The following is a 19,378-nucleotide window of genomic DNA, read 5'->3' as shown; positions in this document are numbered from 1 at the left end:
TCAGGACTATCCATAATCATGGTAGAATTCACCTTAATGTAGAAGTATTTAGAAACATATTCTATTCTTATTTACAATAAAGGTGACTCCAAAATTACACAATACATTATTTACCATTAATTTCTATTGCGCACAAAATAACCTGAAACACAACCAAAACAAACAGTAAATGCATCCAACAAGTTTGTAGAGTCACAAGCTTGATGTAATCATTGCATGCTAGGAAAATACTAAACTGTTGACTACATTAACACACAAGTGACTGTTCCAATACATTTGGTAAACGGTTCACCCGATATGGATGACAATACCCTCAAATTAAAGCTGACAGTCTGCACTTAAACCTCAGTCATTTCAAATCCAAAGTGATGGAGTACAGAACCAAAACAACAACAAAGTGGTCATTGTACCGATACTTTTGGAGCTCTCTGTACTTCCATATATTTTTTAAAACTTGTACCGGAATACCTTCAGATGAGTCTTGTTAGGAGGGTTATGTTCATCCTAGAGCAAAACAACATGTACGTGTTTGTGAGACTCACCTTTCCATAGAGGAGTCATATTAAGGCATCAGTACGGCTGGCGGCTAGCCAAAGTCAGTTAGGTGAACTGAACGAGTGTGCCAGCATACTCCCTTAAAAGACCTTCACTTGAGAAACGAGAAAGTGGCAATAGTACCGTTTGTCCATTTTGAGACACCATAACAGTATACACTTCTTCAAAATACTTAGAATTAATGTAAGATAACTCAAGAAATATTTTATTAATTTTGACGTTTCTGCAGAGGAGATCTAAGTCACAAAATTTTACATCTAACTAAGATGTTTGATGCAGTATTTCGCAATGAAAAAATGTGCATGAAAATGAGTCATCTCTCGTTGAATGACAACAGACTTTATTGAAGAATCCCTACTGTTGACTTCGGATACAGACTTCTGCTTGCATCAAGAAAAAAAAAAAAAGAGTGCCTGAACAGCAAAAAAAAGTTTTTTATCGAAGTCGAAAACGAACAAAAACGTCACAAAATGTCTTCATAATAAATGCACAAACTCTCCCAAGCATTTGGAAGCCTTTAATGTGTAACCCAAACTGTTCGGACGCTACAGACAGAAATGGGCAGATCTGCAGTACCGACTTCAGACAAGTCCTGTGACTCTTATTAGGGGTAGTAGCGCAAAATGGAGAACACCATCGTGTTCGTGAGAGTCTCATCTTTCTATCGAGTCACCTTTCTGACATAATATTTTATAGGCCAAACCGTTCGGGCGCTACAGACGATTTCGTGAGAAGACACATTTTTGGGATATCTCAGACCATGGTCTGACAAAACCACTGTAGCTCTGCCACCGCAGATGCGGAAGGGCGATATTGGCGGATGCGGTGGATTGAGACGCATCCGATAAATAAAAAGATATCTCTATCTTGGACAGATTTTGATGGGGATTTTTTTTATTATAATAAGAATTCCACGGGGCCAAGGAAATCGACTCTAGGGGGGTTTTGAAAAACGAGATGAATGCCTTGGCTTTGCCTTTTAGTAGACTTCTCTCAACCGAAAGACTGTTGATCTTTGATTGTTTTACCAAACTAACTAGAAAACATAGGCTACTACGCAACTATTTATTTTTTATAAAAGTAGGCAACAATACATTAGTACCCCCATTCAGTCACCTATTGTAAAGCATCATTTGTGTTCTGCTGTGAATATTCAGAGTGACCTTAGTTGTTTTAAAGCCAATAGGCTACATTTTCACATTTAGTTTAGAAGTGGGTTGCATTGGATTCCTTTGACTCCAGCATGAGGGTATAAGGGACAAATACAATAGAAGCACTCACCTATAAATGTCTGCTGGCTCTGTGAGTTGCTACCAAATCGGGGTGAGCACGAATGGGGATAGCTGGAGGCATTGACACCCATCCTCTCCTTCTTCCACTTCCTCTTCACATGGACCGCTGGGGCCACCCTTGCAGTCTCATTCTGCCCGAGCGAAAGTGCCTCCACTCAGAGCCTGGACAGACTCAGAGCCAGGACTTCATGGAGTCTAGCTTTACCAGCCATCCCTGAGAGACACGGTAAAGAGGAACAGTTTGTTAGTTGGGGCTATCACATTGTCCACAAATCTAAATCAACCCAGGAGCAGTACTCACTAATTTGCTCAGATACATTTTCAACCTCAAAATATTTAATTTGTATGGAAATACTGGAAAAACCCTTACTAGAGTGACTAGAGCTTGTCAGTCCCCAGAATTCCAAACCCAAACTTGTCTGCTGCTGTTTGCTTGGCAAGTAGCCTAAGAGTTAAAGCCTTTTAGGGGGGGTGGGCGTAAGTATTGCAATATAAAACCATTTTAAGCTCTTTTTCCCAAAGAGGCTATTGCTACATCCTGATATTTATGTTTCCTTTTACAGTCCAATCTAGCACTGCCAGAAACTGCCCAGGGGGTAGCCTGGCTTCAGCAGCTTTGGGAGACATCAGGGCTAAACTTCCCTCTTGCTACGTTAACAGGCAGTGAGAGGCATTTCTCTGGAAATTTCAACCAGATAAAACTTCTAAGCATATGGCTGGTGGACCACTCTGCAAAATACTGGCATAGGCTACTCCATCTCCTTCACCCCGAAGTGAATTGTTTTCATTTGTGAAATTCCCTGGAGGGGAGATATAGATGGAGTTCTTGGGTTACCACCACTTGGGTTAGCGCCGCACTTTGTCAATACCGAGCAGGAATGGAAGCAGATGGAGAACACAATTTCATGGCTGAGACAAAATGTGAGGGTACCCTTCATGTATGCTTTGACTGATATGTGGCTTGTGTCTGGAATGCATTTTTCATTAAAAAAAAACTTAAGCCTAAGGCATGGTTTTCAAAACACTACTGTTGACAGTCAGAACTAGCCTCTCTACAAGGTAGGTAAAATGCCATGTGATTGTCAGGCTAACTCCTAAAGCATTATACTAAGGCTACTTTTTCACAAATCGATTCCTAAAGTAAAGGGATTTCAGTCACATACCCTATGTTACCCACTTTTCTTCCACATTCATCTAATAGCCTAACTGCTGAGAGCTTGAATGCCCTTTTAGAAATACGTATTCAATAGTATGCATTACAAATAGACTAGATATCAAATTAAATACAGGCAGTATTTATTCTATACTATGTTGATGTATTTCAGTAAAGGAAGAAAATAAAAACATTCCAGCTGCTGATGGTCATTCGTTAAAACATTCTCTTTTCTGACTAACAGTGAAAATATTCAGAGAGAACCGTTGTCATTAAGTCATTGGGTTGGATTTGACATAAGTAGGCAACTTTCTAGACAATGAACTCTCCGAATTTGACAGTGTGGTTTTGAAGCAAGTTGCGATTACTTTAAAACTTTCACAAGAATATAAAATAATGACTGCATGCGAAAGGCACAGACTGCACAAATTGCTGAGAGAATTTCTGTCTGGGACAAGGACTATCAATTTGAGTGACATAAGTAGAGAAGGAATAAATTAATAGGCTAGTTCTCTGACTGGTGTGGTGCGCCAAAACAGAAGCTGACAGGTTATGTAAGTGATGCAATGAGGGTGGGAGGCAGAACATTCCATTGGCTATGAGCATCAAGAGCCCTTGCCCTGCCATTGCGATGACCATACTGACTGGCAAAAGGGGCACAATAGAAAATGTTTCCTCATACAAGACAACAACTATGATTCAGAAAATGAGGAAAAAAGGGAGCAAAGTGGCTGTAGTTGAGGGGTCACAGCAGGAATGAGGAAACTAGAAGGGTAGCTACAAAGATAGCGCTATTCTCAGCCCAGTGCTTTCTTGATGCCTCCCTCATCTTACCTCTGTGACTGTCCCGCTTGACTCAACGCCTCACCATATTGATGCTGAGAATGTTTACATTGTTCGCTGAGTGGCTGACATACTGCTTTGCCCTCTATGGCTAAGAGAGAAGACCAATTTTGCAGGGGCAAAATCCATTTTTCTTTTTCAAAATAATTGTCAAGCAGAGGTAATGAAATTGTGTCATTCTGAACTTTATCCGCGATACCACAATTATACAAGTAACTGCCGATATAAAGGAAACTCTTGAGTAAATGAGGGATACAAAGAATATTGAAAGCAAGGGGCGCTTCCACACAGGAAGTTCCAGACACTTGTAGAATCTATGGACAGGCGCATTGAAACTGTTCTGGCGGGTCAGTGCCCTACAAGACACTTCATATGTTGGTGTTTCCATTATTTTGGCAGTTACCTGTAAAAGCAGGCTACACAGATAATGTACATTTAAAGACCCGCATCACTATACTGAGAGCTGTGTAGTTTCTAAAAGGATGTATTTGCGTGTTTTTGGAGCCTTTGTTCATGATTTTTCAGGGCCCCCATACTACAAAACAAGGATGAGGAAGTGATTTGCTGTAAGTTTCTCAAAAACAAGTTAAATCACAAAAACGATGTCTGGATTTGGACCAGTTGCAAAATGGACCTGGGGCTTTCCCACCCGGACCCGATATGCATAATTTATTTTTAATATAGAGACGCATTCCGAACGGACCCAAGGACAACTAGACCCGTTCCGTATAGACCTGGTCGGATCCAGATATGGTCCGATCCGAGTGAGGGAAGCAGCATAAAAGTAATTTAGGCTACTTTACTAAGCGGCGCTGATAAAGCACGTGCGGAAGGGTGGTGCCGCACTAACAGGTGGGGGAAGGGCCGTACTTTGAGCGAGTAACATGGGAAGCAGGGAGGAGGGCGTGAGGGACAGCAACCAAACAAGTCGACACGTGCCTTAGTAGACTTATAGCTGCCATAGCTAGGTTATTTCTCATCATATATGATTACATAGTACCAGTCTTGGACTTCATCAAACCCGGGAGAAGCTAGTTAAGCTAGCTAACGATAGCTAGGCTAACTGAGGCTGCAGTGCCTGTGCTTACTCATGCTACAGTTACAAATAATAACTCAATTCAGAATATTAAGTAGCAGCTTGCTTACCTGTTGGCTCTTGGTTTTAGTAGCCTGTCCTTCAGCTAAAATTACATATACCCGAGACCCTTGACAAATCAGATCTGACCCAGACCATTTAGAATTCTGGATCGGCTCGGGTCCTGGATCAGGTCCAGGTGGATCCGTGATGACCAATAGTCTTAGAAAACTTCTACTTCAAGTTCTTTGTCCTACAACTTGCATTTTAAACTGTGGGGACATCCGGGTACGTGGCACCAGATCTTACCCATCCAAGAACACTGTGGCATTGCATTTCTTTCAGGGTGCATTTGAGGGAATTTGATATGAATAACTTATTGCCTAATTTGACTGGGAAAACAGCCCCAGTCCTTTTCTTTCTCCCAACCTCTTTTTTCCCCTCCCTCACTCTCACAATCATGAACATAGAATCGTCCAAATTACTGGTTCAACAAACAATTTGCAGGGCTGCTAGTTTTACCCAGTCACAGAGAGCAGCCTCATTTTCCGTACTCTTTGCTAAGGACATAAAACAGGAACATTCTTTCTCCTCACTTCTTCGTGGGTGAGGAACATACATTTATTTAAAAAATAGGCACAACTATGATAAAATATCTCGAGGCAAGGACTGAACCCATGGCCAGAGGATTATACTAGGTTGATAAACCTTTCCAATGTGTGTACATGTATTTTAATGAAGAAGCAAGAGAAAAATCTCTTACACGACAGCATGTTGAAGGTATGACAGACAAGTTCCCCGTTACCTATTAGCGCTCCAACATAAAGAGATCTTCTCCATCCCCTATGGTCCTCACTGTTGGGGACACCATCCATGGTTTGACTCAGAGCAAAGAGTAGTGAAGTCTAGTTAATACCGGGCTGTAAAATAAGGCAGACGATCTGACATTTTTCTGGATATTTAGTACACTGCACTCAAATATCAGGAGCTTCCCGAAGCTTTTGCTCATGTGTGGATCACATTCTGAGCATGTGTATATTCATGTGTATACTTTACGCGCAGAGAGCAGGCTACGAATGGAGCTCATTTAATTAAGTTAGATCAAAGATGAATGTGTCTGTGTCTGCAAGATCACATAATGATCACAGTATTCTACATAACAGAGCCGTATATAGTAGCATTCAATAGTGCATGATAATTCTTCAAGTATTAACAGTGAAACATCCATGCAACACCATTCTGCATAGTAGGCCAACCATTTGATCTCAATTAGTTTCATGGGGATATGCATCTTCTTGAGTTATACAGTGTTGTTTAGAAGCAGCCTACAGTTTTGTTTTGAATGATGGAGTGAACGAACCTTACAGGCTGACCACACCGCTCGCGTCGTAAAATACATTTAGAAATCTATGTTATTCAATTATTGCAACCACACTGCTCATGCGCGCCAACGAGCGTCTGCGTTGCCACGGGCTAAAAGAGAAATCAGTTCTGTTTCTGATGCAGATCGCACTGCAAGTCCTGCCTCTCCCATCTCCTCATTGGCTATACCCACGTGGGTGACTGAAAGACGAACAAGGTCAGTGAAGGTAATGCACCAAATTTATGAAAGTTGCCAATCGCAATATAAAGTCAAGAGAAGAAAAGGCCTGGAAGGAAGAGAGATGACTAGAAATGATTCGGTTGACCGTTTTATGTGTGGATTAATTGGCAGAGTAGGGGACCTTGTGCATTTCAGGTAAAATAACAACTCAAATTAGCTAGCAACAGCAAGATAGCTAAATAGGACAAATTCTGCCCAAGGACTCCAACAGGCCCCTCAGGTGCGACGCCAGCTGAAGGCCCATTCTGCTAACCTGCTAGATACCTGGAGCTACCTGGAACCCTACTAATTCCACGACTGGTCTATCGACATCACCGCACGAAGAGGCAAAAACAGACTTACCCCCAAAGGCTAACTTGCTACCCCTGGTCTGCTAACAGCTAGCTTGCCTGCCCCGGTCTGCTAACTGCTAGCCCCTGCTAAATGCTTGCTTGCTAACCCAGTCTGCTAACTGCTAGCTTGTTTAGAACCGGCCTACTAACTGTTAGCTTGCTAGCATCGGCCTGCTAACTGTCTGAATCGCCGTGTCCCCAGTCAGCCCAACCAGTCACTGGACCCATATGTTCACTTGGCTACGCATGCCTCTCTCTAATATCAATATGCCTTGTGCATTACTGTCCTGGTTAGTGATTACTATCTTATTTCACTGTAGAGCATCTAGCCCTGCTCAATATGCCTTAACAAACTATGCTGTTCCACCTCCTACATATGCAATGACATCACCTGGTTTAAACGTCTCTAGAGACTATATCTCTCTCATCATTACTCAATGCCTAGGTTTACCTCCAATGTACTCACATCCTACCATACCTTTGTCTGTACACTATGCCTTGAATCTATGCTATCGAGCCCAGAAACCTGCTCCTTTTACTCTCTGTTCCGAACGTGCTAGACGGCCAGTTCGTATAGCATTTAGCCGCACTCTTATCCTGCTTCTCCTCTGTTTGGTGATGTAGAGGTTAATCCAGGTTCTGCAGTGCCTAGCCCCACTCCCCAGGTGCTCTCATTTGTTGACTTCTGTAACAGTAAAAGCCTTGGTTTCATGCATGTTAACAATAGAAGCCTACTCCCTAAGTTTGTTTTACTCACTGCTTTAGCACACTGACAACCCGGAAGTCTTAGCCGTGTCTGAATCCTGGCTTAGGAAAATCACCAAAAACCCTGAAATCTCCATCGCTAACTATAACATTTTCCAGCAAGATAGAACTGCCAAAGGGGGCGGTGTTGCAATCTACTGCAAAGATAAGACTGCAGAGTTCTGTATTACTGTCCAAGTCTGTACCCAAACAATTCGAGTTTCTACTTCTAAAAATTCACCTTTCCAGAAACAAGTCTCTCACTGTTGCCGCTTGCTATAGACTTCCCTCTGCCCCCAGATGTGCTCTTGATACAATATGTGAATTGACTGCCCCCCATCTATCTTCTGAGCTCGTGCTACTAGGTGACCTAAACTGGGACATACTTAACACCCCGGCCATCCTACAATCTAAGCTTGATGTCCTCAATCTCACACAAATTATCAATGAACCTACCAGGTACAACTCCAAATCCGTAAACACGGGCACCCTCATAGAGGTCATCCTAACTAACTCGCCCTCCAAATACACCTCTGCTGTTTTCAATCAAGATCTCAGCGATCACTGCCTCATTGCCTGCATCCGTAATGGGTCTGCGACCAAACGACCACCCCTCATCACTGTCAAACGCTCCCTAAAACACTTCTGCGAGCAGGCCTTTCTAATCGACCTGGCTGGGGTATCCTGGAATGACATTGACCTCATCCCGTCGTTAGATGATGCCTGGCTATTCTTTAAAAGTGCCTTCCTCACCATCTTAAATAAGCATACCCCATTCAAAAAATGTAGAACTAGGAATAGATATAGTCATTGGTTCACTCCAGACCTGTCTGCCCTTGACCAGCACAAAAACATCCTGTGGCGTTCTGCATTAGCATCGAATAGACCCCATGATATGCAACTTTTCAGGGAAGTTAGGAACAAATATACACAGGCAGTTAGGAAAGCTAAGGCTAGCTTTTTCAAACAGAAATTTGCATCCTGTAGTACTAACTCAAAAAAGTATTGGGACACTGTAAAGTCCATGGAGAATAAGAGCACCTCCTCCCAGCTGCCCACTGCTCTGAGGCTAGGAAACACTGTCACCACCGATAAATCCACTATAATTGAGAATTTCAATAAGCATTTCTCTACGGCTGGCCATGCTTTCCACCTGGCTACCCATACCCCAGCCCAACCCGGACGATGCTGGGCCAATTGTGGACACCCCCATCAAGAGGATCCTCATGGATGATGTATTTTGGGAGAGTGGTATGCTTACCACTCTCTCCCAAAATAGATCAGCCTGAAACTCCTGAAACCTAGAGCAGTAGCCATTGCACGGATTGAGGGAGACAATGCCATCCTGTCTGATGTTCAGACTCTGCTTGCAGATGTAAGAGAAGAAATCTGTACTGCCCTGCCCACTTCACTGTTGCTCCAAGCAGAGGAAACTGTAGTTCTGAAATACATCAAAAAGCATGAAGACTTCTGCCTGGAGCCCATACACAATGCTGGCAAGAGCATCCTGTCTGGTGCAGAGCTCAACAAGGCCCATGGTTTAATCACTATCGTGACTCGCCACCTTGGCCTGGATGAGGGCAAGGTTCTTGGCAGTCTGGCGAAGTACACTTCCAAGCAAGGGCTTTGGGATTGAGATGCAATATGGCAGTCATGCCAACATATCTCATCAGCCACCTGGTGGAAGGGACTGTGTGGATCTGAGGATCTTTCCCCTGTTGCCTCCATCATCCTCCAAATCTCACCAACATCAGCCTCCTCAGAGCCCAACTGGTCCTTGTTTGGGAACACACACACCAAAGCACGCAACAGGCTGACCAATAGCAGGGTTGAAAGATTGGTGGCCATCCGGTCAAATTTTAGGCTTTTTGAGACTGACAACGAGCCATCCTCAACAAGGTTGGAAAGTGACAGTGAAGATGAGGCCTCAGAGTCTGATGTTCAATAGGTGGACATTGAGGAGGTCCAGGGAGAAGACATGGAAGCCCTAGAGCAAGACAACCAAAGCTTTAGTTTCTAGACTATCATTTTAAGAATGTACATTAATGTTTTTGGGAGATGCGTTGGATCATTGGGGATCATTCAATATTACCTCTATTTCTATTGGAAGGATTTAATCATTTGCAATGATGTCTACTTATGATAAGGTAAAAGGTTTATGTTTGTCTCCATATGATATGGTAAATATATCTAATGCAAAAAACATTACATTTAAAGTGTATTAATATTAATTTGCATATTCATTCCCCCCCCCCCCCATATATTCCCGTTAATTCCACGGAAAGTTTCCACCTCAGAATATTATTCTCCAAAATGTGAAACCCTAGGCATGGGTCATCAGATCCTAAAAAAAATTTCACAACTGCACCATCGAGAGCATCCTGATTGGTATGGAAACTGCTCAGCGTCCGACCGCAAGGCGCAACAGAGCGTAGTGCGTACCGCCCAGTACGTCATTGGGCCGAGCTTCCTGCTATCCAAAACCTCTATACCAGGTGGCGTCGGAGAGAGGCCCTAAAAGTTGCCAAAGACTCCAGCCACCCAGGTCACAGACTGTTCTCTCTGCTACCGCAGGGCAAGTGATACCGGAGCACCAAGTCTAGTACCAAAGGGCTCCTTAACAGCTTCTACCCCCAAGCAATAAGACTGCTCAACAGTTAATCAAATGGCTACCCAGACTACCTGCACTGACTCTTGCATAGGCTTGATATACACTCACCCGACTCTAACCACACACACGCATATTGATGCCATACACATACATACACTGCTGCTAGTCTTTATTATCTATGCATAGTCACTTTACCCCTACCTACATGTATATATTAGTTACATTACCTCGACTAACCCGTATTCCTTGTAAACAGTGCATTAGGAAAGTAATCAGACCACTTGACTTCCTCCACATTGTTACATTACAGCCTTATTCTAAAATGGATTAAATTGTTTTTTCCCCCCCTCATTAATCTACACACAAAACTGCATAATGACAAAGCAAAAACACATTTAGAGTCTTCTTGAGAATGACGCTACAAGCGTGGCACACCTGCATTTGGGGAGTTTCTGCCATTCTTCTCTTCAGATCCTCTCAAGCTCGGTCAGGCGTCGCTGCACAGCTATTTTCAGGTCTCTCCAGAGATGTTAGATCAGGCTCAAGTCCAGGCTCTGGGCTGGGCCACTAAAGGACATTCAGAGACTTGTACTGAAGCCACTCCTGTGTTGTCTTGGCTGTATGCTTACGGTCATTGTCCTGTTGGAAGGTGAACTTTCACTCCAGTCTGAGGTCCTGTGAACTCTGGAGCAGGTTTTCCTCAAGGATCTCAGTACTTTGCTCCATTCATCTTTGCCTAGATCCTGACTAGTCTCCCAGTCCCTGAAAAATATCCCCACAGCATGATGCTGCCAACACCATGCTTCACCGTAGGGATGGTGCCAGGTTGAGTCTCATAGTAAAGGGTCTGAATACTTATGTAAATAAGGTAATTCTTTGTCATTATGAGGGTATTGTGTGCAGATTTATGATTCATTGTTTTTATTTAATCCATTTTAGAATAAGGCTGTAACGTAACAAAATGTAGAAAAAGTGAAGTGGTCTGAATACTTTCCAAATGCACTGTTTAGCCTCATTATTTTGGGTTACTATTTTTCCTTTAGTCTATTTTCTCTTTTTTTCCCCCTTACTCATAAAAAAAACATTGTTAAGGGCTCGTAACTAAGCATTTCACAGTAAGGTCTACCTACTACAGCTGTTGTATTCAGAACATGACAAAATTTGATTTGACATTTGTTCTGTTATGTAGAATACTGTGATCATTATATCATCAAGCTTTCATCTAACTTTATTAAACGAGCACCATAACCATTTGCCTGAGTAGCCTGTTATCTGTGCTTAAAGTAGAGAATAAACACATTAGCAGAATGAGATCTGCACATGTGCAGAAGCATCGGAAAGCTACGGCTCTTTTAGTGTTATGACAAAGCAAAAACAGGTTTAGAGTCTAATGAAAAAGGCGGATCCGCAGCCACTCCGATAAAATAAAGGGTTACCTCAAATTCATCTCAGAATCACAGCTCCACGATGAACCCGGTTGCCTTTTTAAGTCAGTTGGCTACAGTCGCAATCTCTGAAGATGGAGGCCATTCAGGCTGTGAACTTTTCCCTGACTGCATTCAACCCAGAGAGAGGAGGATCTGCCATCAGCGCTCACTGGGTGTGCCCGGCTCTGTGGGTGTGTCCGGACATCAGATTTAATCTGGCCCGGAGGTCAGCTCCACTAACGCAGTGGGACCACTGTATGCCTGAGCAAACATACGAGATGTTCCCCAACACATAGCACAAGAGCAAATCACACACTGACATTAAGATATAAAGAGGAGGACGTTTGCTGTCTCGAGTGACAGTAAACAAGGCAATTGATAGGAGGGAGAACAGTGCGCAAGACTGTCAAAGGAGTGTTTTACCCCTCAGAAGAGTACTTCATCTTTTATCCCACTCATACCCTAACAAGCACACATTCACAGCGTGTGTTGCTTTCCACCAATAGGCAAATTACAAATCATGCACAATGAAAGCTTGCTTAGCAGCAGCGTGAGAGTTTTTCTTTCTTTCAAGAGCCGGCAACGTGGGAGTGAAAGTTAAGTGTTCAGGGGACAACACTTTACCAGACCACTGAGCAAAAGCAATGTCCATTCAACAAAAATCAGTAAGGATAAAGAGCCCTCTGTTTCCAGGCCCTCCGCAACTTCTCAGGATTGGCAGAAAGAAGGGAGGGGAGGGGGGCGACGAGGCACCCTGGTCTGTGGCTGCTTTCTGAAGGCCGTGGCAGGCTGGATTATGTGAGACTAATGAGAGGGGACAGAGCCAAGCTGCACCAAGCCAGCTGCGGGTTGTCTGATCCACCCTACAGTGCCTCTCCCGCCGAGCGGCTCCAGGGGCTTCGGGCCAAGGCAGAACCAGGGACCCAAGGCCACTGCTCCACCCAACATGGTGCATCCCTAAGCTGACTCGCTTAGTTAGGGTCTTTGCCTTGAATAGCCAACTCATTTGCAGAATTGACAATTTAAATGATTTGACCCCAACCTTGACAACCCAATGCTGGAGACCCACTTAGAGCGGGGAGCAAAGCAAAAAGAACCAGAATGCCAGTTGTCAGAGGGCTGCTTGCGTATTTGGACCGTGTCTGTCAATGTCAACTCAAATATGAGCAAAGAAAACATTATCACACTGACAAGTTGCTAATGAGAGTCCCATGCACTCTAAAATATTAACTACCAGACAGACGTGCTATTAATTTTGACTGTCATATTATAATAGATAGTTCGCTTTCGCAACCACTCCCCATGGTCTATTCAGACAGACAATATACAGCATGGCTCTAAACATGAGTAGATTGTAATGTCTGAGTGCATTTTTCACTCTGATATTCAAATACATGAATACTCTCAGGATCTATATCAGGGATCATCAACTAGATTTATGAGCAGATGGTCTGGGGTCCGGACAATAATTAAGTGATGATGTCCGAGAAGCCGGTGTTTGAAGGATATATCGGCATAGGTGTTAGGCCCGAGACTAAATCGAGGGCCGGCAAACAGGTTACCAACATATTCAAATAATTGATTTACATATTTTCACTAAAAAAAAGTTATTTTGATGAAATTATTCATACTATTTCATCCTTCCACAAGATATTGTCCAGACACAAATCTAAGGTTGCTACCCAAGCTGGTCGTTCCTTCTATTGGTTCAGCTGCCAGGCCCAGTCTTTTATTCTAAGGACAGTTGTTTGTTCTAAATGTCCCATTGCCATACTGGCTAGCTAGCCTACTACATCTAATTTACAGTCACGTCAAGCAGTGCAGCCGGAATAACGGCAAAGTTACATTTACGTTTGTTTAAGCAGTTTTCTAGACATTTATTTGGATACATCCATAACAATAAGCTAATGTGTTCACTCCTCAGGACACTTGTTCAGAGGAGCTAGCCAACAACACAGCTAACACAATCACTTCAAACTGAAGCTGGAAAGACAAACTAGCTGCACTTCTTCTTTCGTTTTACCTGTTTTCTATTGATAGTTCTTTGTATACATCCATAAAAAATTATGCTCTCCGACATTTGCAAACAATGTTGCAAGTGTTGGAGAGAAAGGCAGCAAGGTTTAAACAAATCGCCGCTGTTGAAAACGAAATGTTAGTCTGAAAGAAATGTGAGATATTGTCTGGATGCTTTTTATAGTGGAGATCAAGTTTATAACTTGCCTGGTGGGCTGATAAGACAGTGGATTGCACAGTCAGATGGAACAGAGTAAATAGGTATTTTAACATCATAGGATTTAGCCGGTGGTAACTTGTGGAATAGACACAGGCTGGAATGCGGTTTTAACCAATCAGCATTCAGGATTAGACCTACCGTTGCATAATTACAAATAATTTGTAGACTGCAAATTGTCCGCAAGAAGCCCAAACAGATATGTTTGACTAAAACAATTTCAAACCTTGCTTACATTTGTATACGATCACGTGTCTCTCTATTATGCGTGGGAAAAATTGGGAACAGATTTCTTCAATTAAAATCACTTGGAGCCGATTTCCTGATGTTTTTAGTATTTTATGTCCAACCATGACAATTCCATGGGGGGACCCTGATCTAAATTCTTCCCTCAAAGGCTACAGAATGCAGAGGATATGGTAGAAAATCAAGTTGATACGGCTAATGTTTTCTCTTCCTGTTCATGCCTTTGTTTTCTCATAAACCAGCACGAATCGGACATTGATAAAGATTTCGTGGCGTTTGGGTTTCCCCTCAGAGTCGACCACACACACACACACACACCAAACTTCCCAGGCTTTGTCTCTGCATATCTAACATCCAAAATGTCGATAAGTCAGAATAGATGTAGCTGAATGACGATAAGTAAAAAAATATCTAAATGCTGCTATTTTATTAGTAAAGATATTATTCTTCAGTAATGGGGCATTTTTCTTTCCACCTGTCTGATACTGTTATAGCCAAAGCAATGTTCTACTGGAATGTTTATTATAATAAAATAGGCCCACCCAACGATTGCTTTTCCTCAGCTTTTGAGTTCCTGGTGAGATGGACCTCTTCATTTCCAGCAGGCTGTTGCCAATTTCCTCAGTCAAGGTCATCCTGTCTGGTCCAAACAGCACCAACAGTCACTGTGATGACTCCACCAGGAACTTAAAAGTCAGAGGCTGGGATCTCAGCACATCCTGACTGAGCCCAAACGTACTAATGTATTCTCTGCCCTAGTTTGTGGTCCAGACACTTCAGTAACAATATGGCACTATTGACCAGGTCTCATAGTGCTTTAGGCCTACATTGTGTCATCCACTACCAATGTGCAGCCTCAACCTGGTGGAAGTGTCGCAGCCATTTTGTCGTCCTGTTCCGTCCCCCCAGCCCCGTTACTTGACCGCTGGGTGAATGAATCCGTCCAGCTTAGAGAGGACGATGGAGGAGGGCTGACATTTCAGAGTTCACGCTGTTCTGCTGACACGCTTACCCTTTTGCAGAGAGAGCTCAAGGAATGCTCTAACCGAGACACCCCGCCCCCAACCATCCTCACAAATTTGAGCTTCAGCTAATACAATACCACAAAAAAAACATCTAATTAGGCTTTAAAGGTCAGCGCAGCCACAAGACAACAGGATGTTTCGGGGGAGTTTTGGCCTCGTAGCAAAAACATTTCTGCGGGGTAATGGAGATGGAAATCAGTCGCAAAGGAAAAAACTAAAAAACATGAGTATCCAGACACTTTTGTTTGAATGTCCTCGGAGACAAACATTTTAATGAAGGCATGCACCAAATAGCAGATACATCTCTGACATTCCTGAGGTAAACAAAGAAGAGGGAGGGTGGTAAAGCAGCCCTTCCTGTGGTAATAACTGAATTATATTGATTTATCACGAGACGATGGAAAGTATCTCAAGGTCCCTTGTTTGATGACTTTGTTCTCTACGTGTGGGGTCAGAAGGATAACAGTGAAAAACATGCGGAGAGATAGCAGTTCCATTCCACTTTGTGGCATTTTTACTGTCCCCAACCCCCCTTTCATGAGAAGGCGACAGAACATGCCTCTTCAGTTACTGTGGAGGAAGCCAAGCACAGCATGCCAAGCTACGCAACAATAGCAGCGCTGTTGACTGGAGTTTCCTCAGTTGTCAATAATCTAACGAGGACTGGCTAAATCAACACATAGGCTATTCAAAATATGATAATTTCACATTGCAGAATTACCAATACAGGCACATCCCTACTCATACTTTTATTAAACAAACGTGGCTAATCATTAGCCTATGTAGCATGCTGATAGCTAAACTTACGACTATGCACGAAGGCTCATTTCCTAGAGACAGGACCTTTTTTTTTTAGATAGAGGTAGACCCTGAAAGTATTCCTCATCTTGAGTCGAGAATGTTGCAGTCTTTTGACCTTCAAAATCGCCAGCTGTCTAAAGGGATGGCTTTCAAAAGACCCACTTCCCCAATTCGGAGGGGATGTAGGCCTAGCTCACAGCCATTCTCTCTGAGTAATTAATGCACCCTACCAGCCATTAGACACTTGGCAGATGCCTCCAAATACAATTGTTTTAAATGGTTAGGCGGATAAACTACATCCTGTTTACGGTAGCCCCTTCCTGAAACCAAGCATCTATCTTACTTCTGGCATTTTAAGGCCCTTGTGCAAGCCAAGCACTCTCCCCAATTAATCTCACTATGCGCTCTTCATAGGGACTTTGATGTCGGACATGGTCCCTGTTAGTGAGTGACAGCGGTCACGCAGACCATTACAATCATAAAAATAGCCGCATGATAATCCCACATCCCACAGCAAAGGACAGAGATCCTATGAAACACCATTTGACCAGCATGGGGAGGAACAGAATAGTGGAAAACTGAATAGGCAAGGAGGCCAAGAAATGTTCTAAGGGTCCATTTGGAAAGTATTCAGACCCCTCGACTTTTTCCACATTTTGTTACGTTATAGCCTTTTCTGGCAAGCGGTACCGGAGTGCCAAGACTAGGACAAAAAGGCATCTCAACAGTTTTTACCCCCAAGCCATAAGACTCCTAAACAGGTAATCAAATGGCAACCCGGACTATTTGCATTGTGTGCCACCCCCCAACCCCTCTTTCTACGCTGCTGCTACTCTCTGTTTATCATATATGCATAGTCACTTTAACTATACATTCATGTACATACTACCTCAATTAGGCCGACCAACCAGTGCTCCCGCACATTGACTAACCGGGCTATCTGCATTGTGTCCTACCCACCAGCGACCAACCCCCCTTTTACGCTACTGCTACTCTCTGTTTATCATATATGCATAGTCACGTCAACCATATCTACATACTACCTCAATCCGCCTGACTAACCAGTGTCTGTATGTAGGCTCGCTACTTTTATAGCCTCGCTACTGTATATAGCCTGTCTTTTTACTGTTGTTTTATTTCTTTACCTACCTATTGTTCACCTAATATATTTTTTGCATAAGTATTCAGACCCTTTGCTATGACTCAATTTTGCTCAGGTGCATCCTGTTTCCATTGATCATCATTGAAATGTTTCCAGAACTTGGGAGTCCACCTGTGGTAAATTCAATTGACTGGATATGATTTGGAAAGGCACACACCTGTCCCACAGTTGACAGTGCATGTCAGAGCAAAAACCAAGCCCTGAGGTCAAAGGAATTGTCTGTAGAGCTCAACGACAGGACTGTGTCAAGGCACAAATCTGGGGAAGGTTACCAAATAAGGTCTGCAGCATTGAAGGTCCCCAACAACACAGCGGTCTCCATCATTCTTAAATGGAAGTTTGGAACCACCAAGACTCTTCCTAGACCTGGCTGCCAAGCCAAACCAAGAACAGAGTTCCGCTGTGGAGATGGGAGAATCTCCCACAAGGACAACCATCTCTGCAGCACTCCACCAATCAGGCCTTTATGGTAGAGTGGCCAGATGAAACGATTCTTCAGTAAAATGCACATGACAGCCCGCTTGAAGTTTGCCAAAAGGCCCCTAAAGGAATGAGACGATGAGATACAAGATTCTCTGGTCTGATGAAACCAAGATTGAACTCTTTGGCCTAAATACCAAGTGTCACATCTGGAGGAAACCTGGCACCACCCCTACGGTAAAGCATGGTGGTGGCAGCATCATGCTGTGGGGATGTTTTTCAGCAGCAAGTACTTGGATACTAGACAGGATTGAGGGAAAGATGAATCGAGCAGAGTAGAGAGATCTGAGGTGAAAACCTGCTCCAGAGTGCTCAGGACCTCAGACTGGGGCGAAGGTTCACCTTCCAACAGGACAACAACCCTAACCAGAAACAGCGAAGGAGTGGCTTCAGGACAAGTTTCTGAATGTCCTTGAGTAGCCCAGCCAGAGCCCGGACTTGACGCTCCCCATCCAACCTGACAGAGGTTGAGAGGATCTGCAGAGAAGAATGGGAGAAACTCCACAAATACATGTGTGCCAAGCTTGTAGTGGCATACCCAAGAAGAGACTCAAGGCTGTAATCGCTGCTAAATGTGCTTCAACAAAGTACTGAGTAAAGGGTCTGAATACTTATCTAAATGTGATGTTTCCGTTTTGTTGTGCGAAAAAAATCTAAAAACCTGTTTTTGCTTTGTCATTATGTCATTATGGGGTATTGTGTGTAGACTGATGAGGTAAAAAAAAGGATTTAATCAATTTTAGAATAAGGCCATAACGTAACAAAATGTGGAAAAACTCAAGGGGTGTGAATACTGTCCGAATGCACTGTACACATTTGGATCGCAGGTCAATATACCCTAGTTTGAGAGTCAGCCAGGAACAATAAGCCAACTCAATAAATATTTCACTACATTAGCCTATATTTCTAAGCACTAGGATGATTATGTATGAGGGAGTCAAGCTCACGGAAGACAAATTAGCCAGACAAGGCTCTTGTGATGCCCTTCCATAAAGCAATTTGTTTAAGCGCGGTGAAAAGTATGGCGCCCCCGTGGCAAAACATCAGACACTGCGATCCATAAGAAAGATTAGCTAATGATTTGTGGAGGGGGGGGTGTCGACCAAGAAATGTATTTAGTACCCTTAATGGACAATAGTCTTTTACATCTCCATCAAGTGGACAGGGACTGGTGCCAGCTTCAGGATCTCAAACTCATGCACCAGCTGGCAGACTAAATCCATCCTTTCCCCAAACTGCTAATTTCCCTTTCTTGCTCGTTTTCTTTTTCAACACCCTGGGAATTGGGCAGCTTGCTTTCAGCAATTTCTATTAAATGACCAACAGACCCAATTTCCAGAGAGAACGTATGAGTTACCGCTGGAGAAATTGCACAATAAAAAGGTTTATGAGCAAGGCAGTGTGGTTGTTCCTTGCTAGGTGAAAAAGGTTTACCTTAGGCTAGAGGGGTTGGACAAATACATTGACCTGCCACTTTTCCCCCCACTAACACCATGGTTCCTCTATCCCTTATGAAAGAACCAATTAAGCCAGGTTCATCTTCCTGGAAAGCTCCCGGTACTGTTGATCTTCACAATATTCCAGCTGTCAGGATTTTTCCAGCTGATGGACTCGGAGACGGCTCAACCGTTTGGCAGCTGGGAACGATGTGTATCCTAGATGAGCAGAAGGGCATTTTACGAGTCTCAAGCCCAGATGAGACCCGGCTTTCATTGAACCTCTTGCTTTGACATGGGAATCACTGATAAGGGGATAAGGTTGGCCAGTGTTTTAGTATGAACCTAACAGATGCTGTG

General features: G+C 43.3%; 1 protein-coding gene across 1 annotated transcript in view; it reads right to left on the bottom strand.

Annotated features, from left to right (window-relative positions):
• Nucleotides 1–19,378, bottom strand: part of btbd7 (BTB domain containing 7) — a 110,898-nt gene that overhangs the window by 52,313 nt on the left and 39,207 nt on the right. The window contains exon 2 of the mRNA XM_036985231.2: nt 1,837–2,061. Coding sequence (XP_036841126.2) covers nt 1,837–1,918 — 82 coding nt within the window. The 5' untranslated portion in view covers nt 1,919–2,061. The remainder of the gene's footprint in view (nt 1–1,836; nt 2,062–19,378) is intronic.

The sequence above is a fragment of the Oncorhynchus mykiss genome, chromosome 8 (assembly GCF_057628025.1).
Source record: "Oncorhynchus mykiss isolate SJ-2025 chromosome 8, ASM5762802v1, whole genome shotgun sequence".
NCBI classification, from domain to species: domain Eukaryota; kingdom Metazoa; phylum Chordata; class Actinopteri; order Salmoniformes; family Salmonidae; genus Oncorhynchus; species Oncorhynchus mykiss.
The sequence above is the reverse complement of the archived record's forward strand: the minus strand, read 5'-3'. Positions and strand labels throughout refer to the sequence as shown.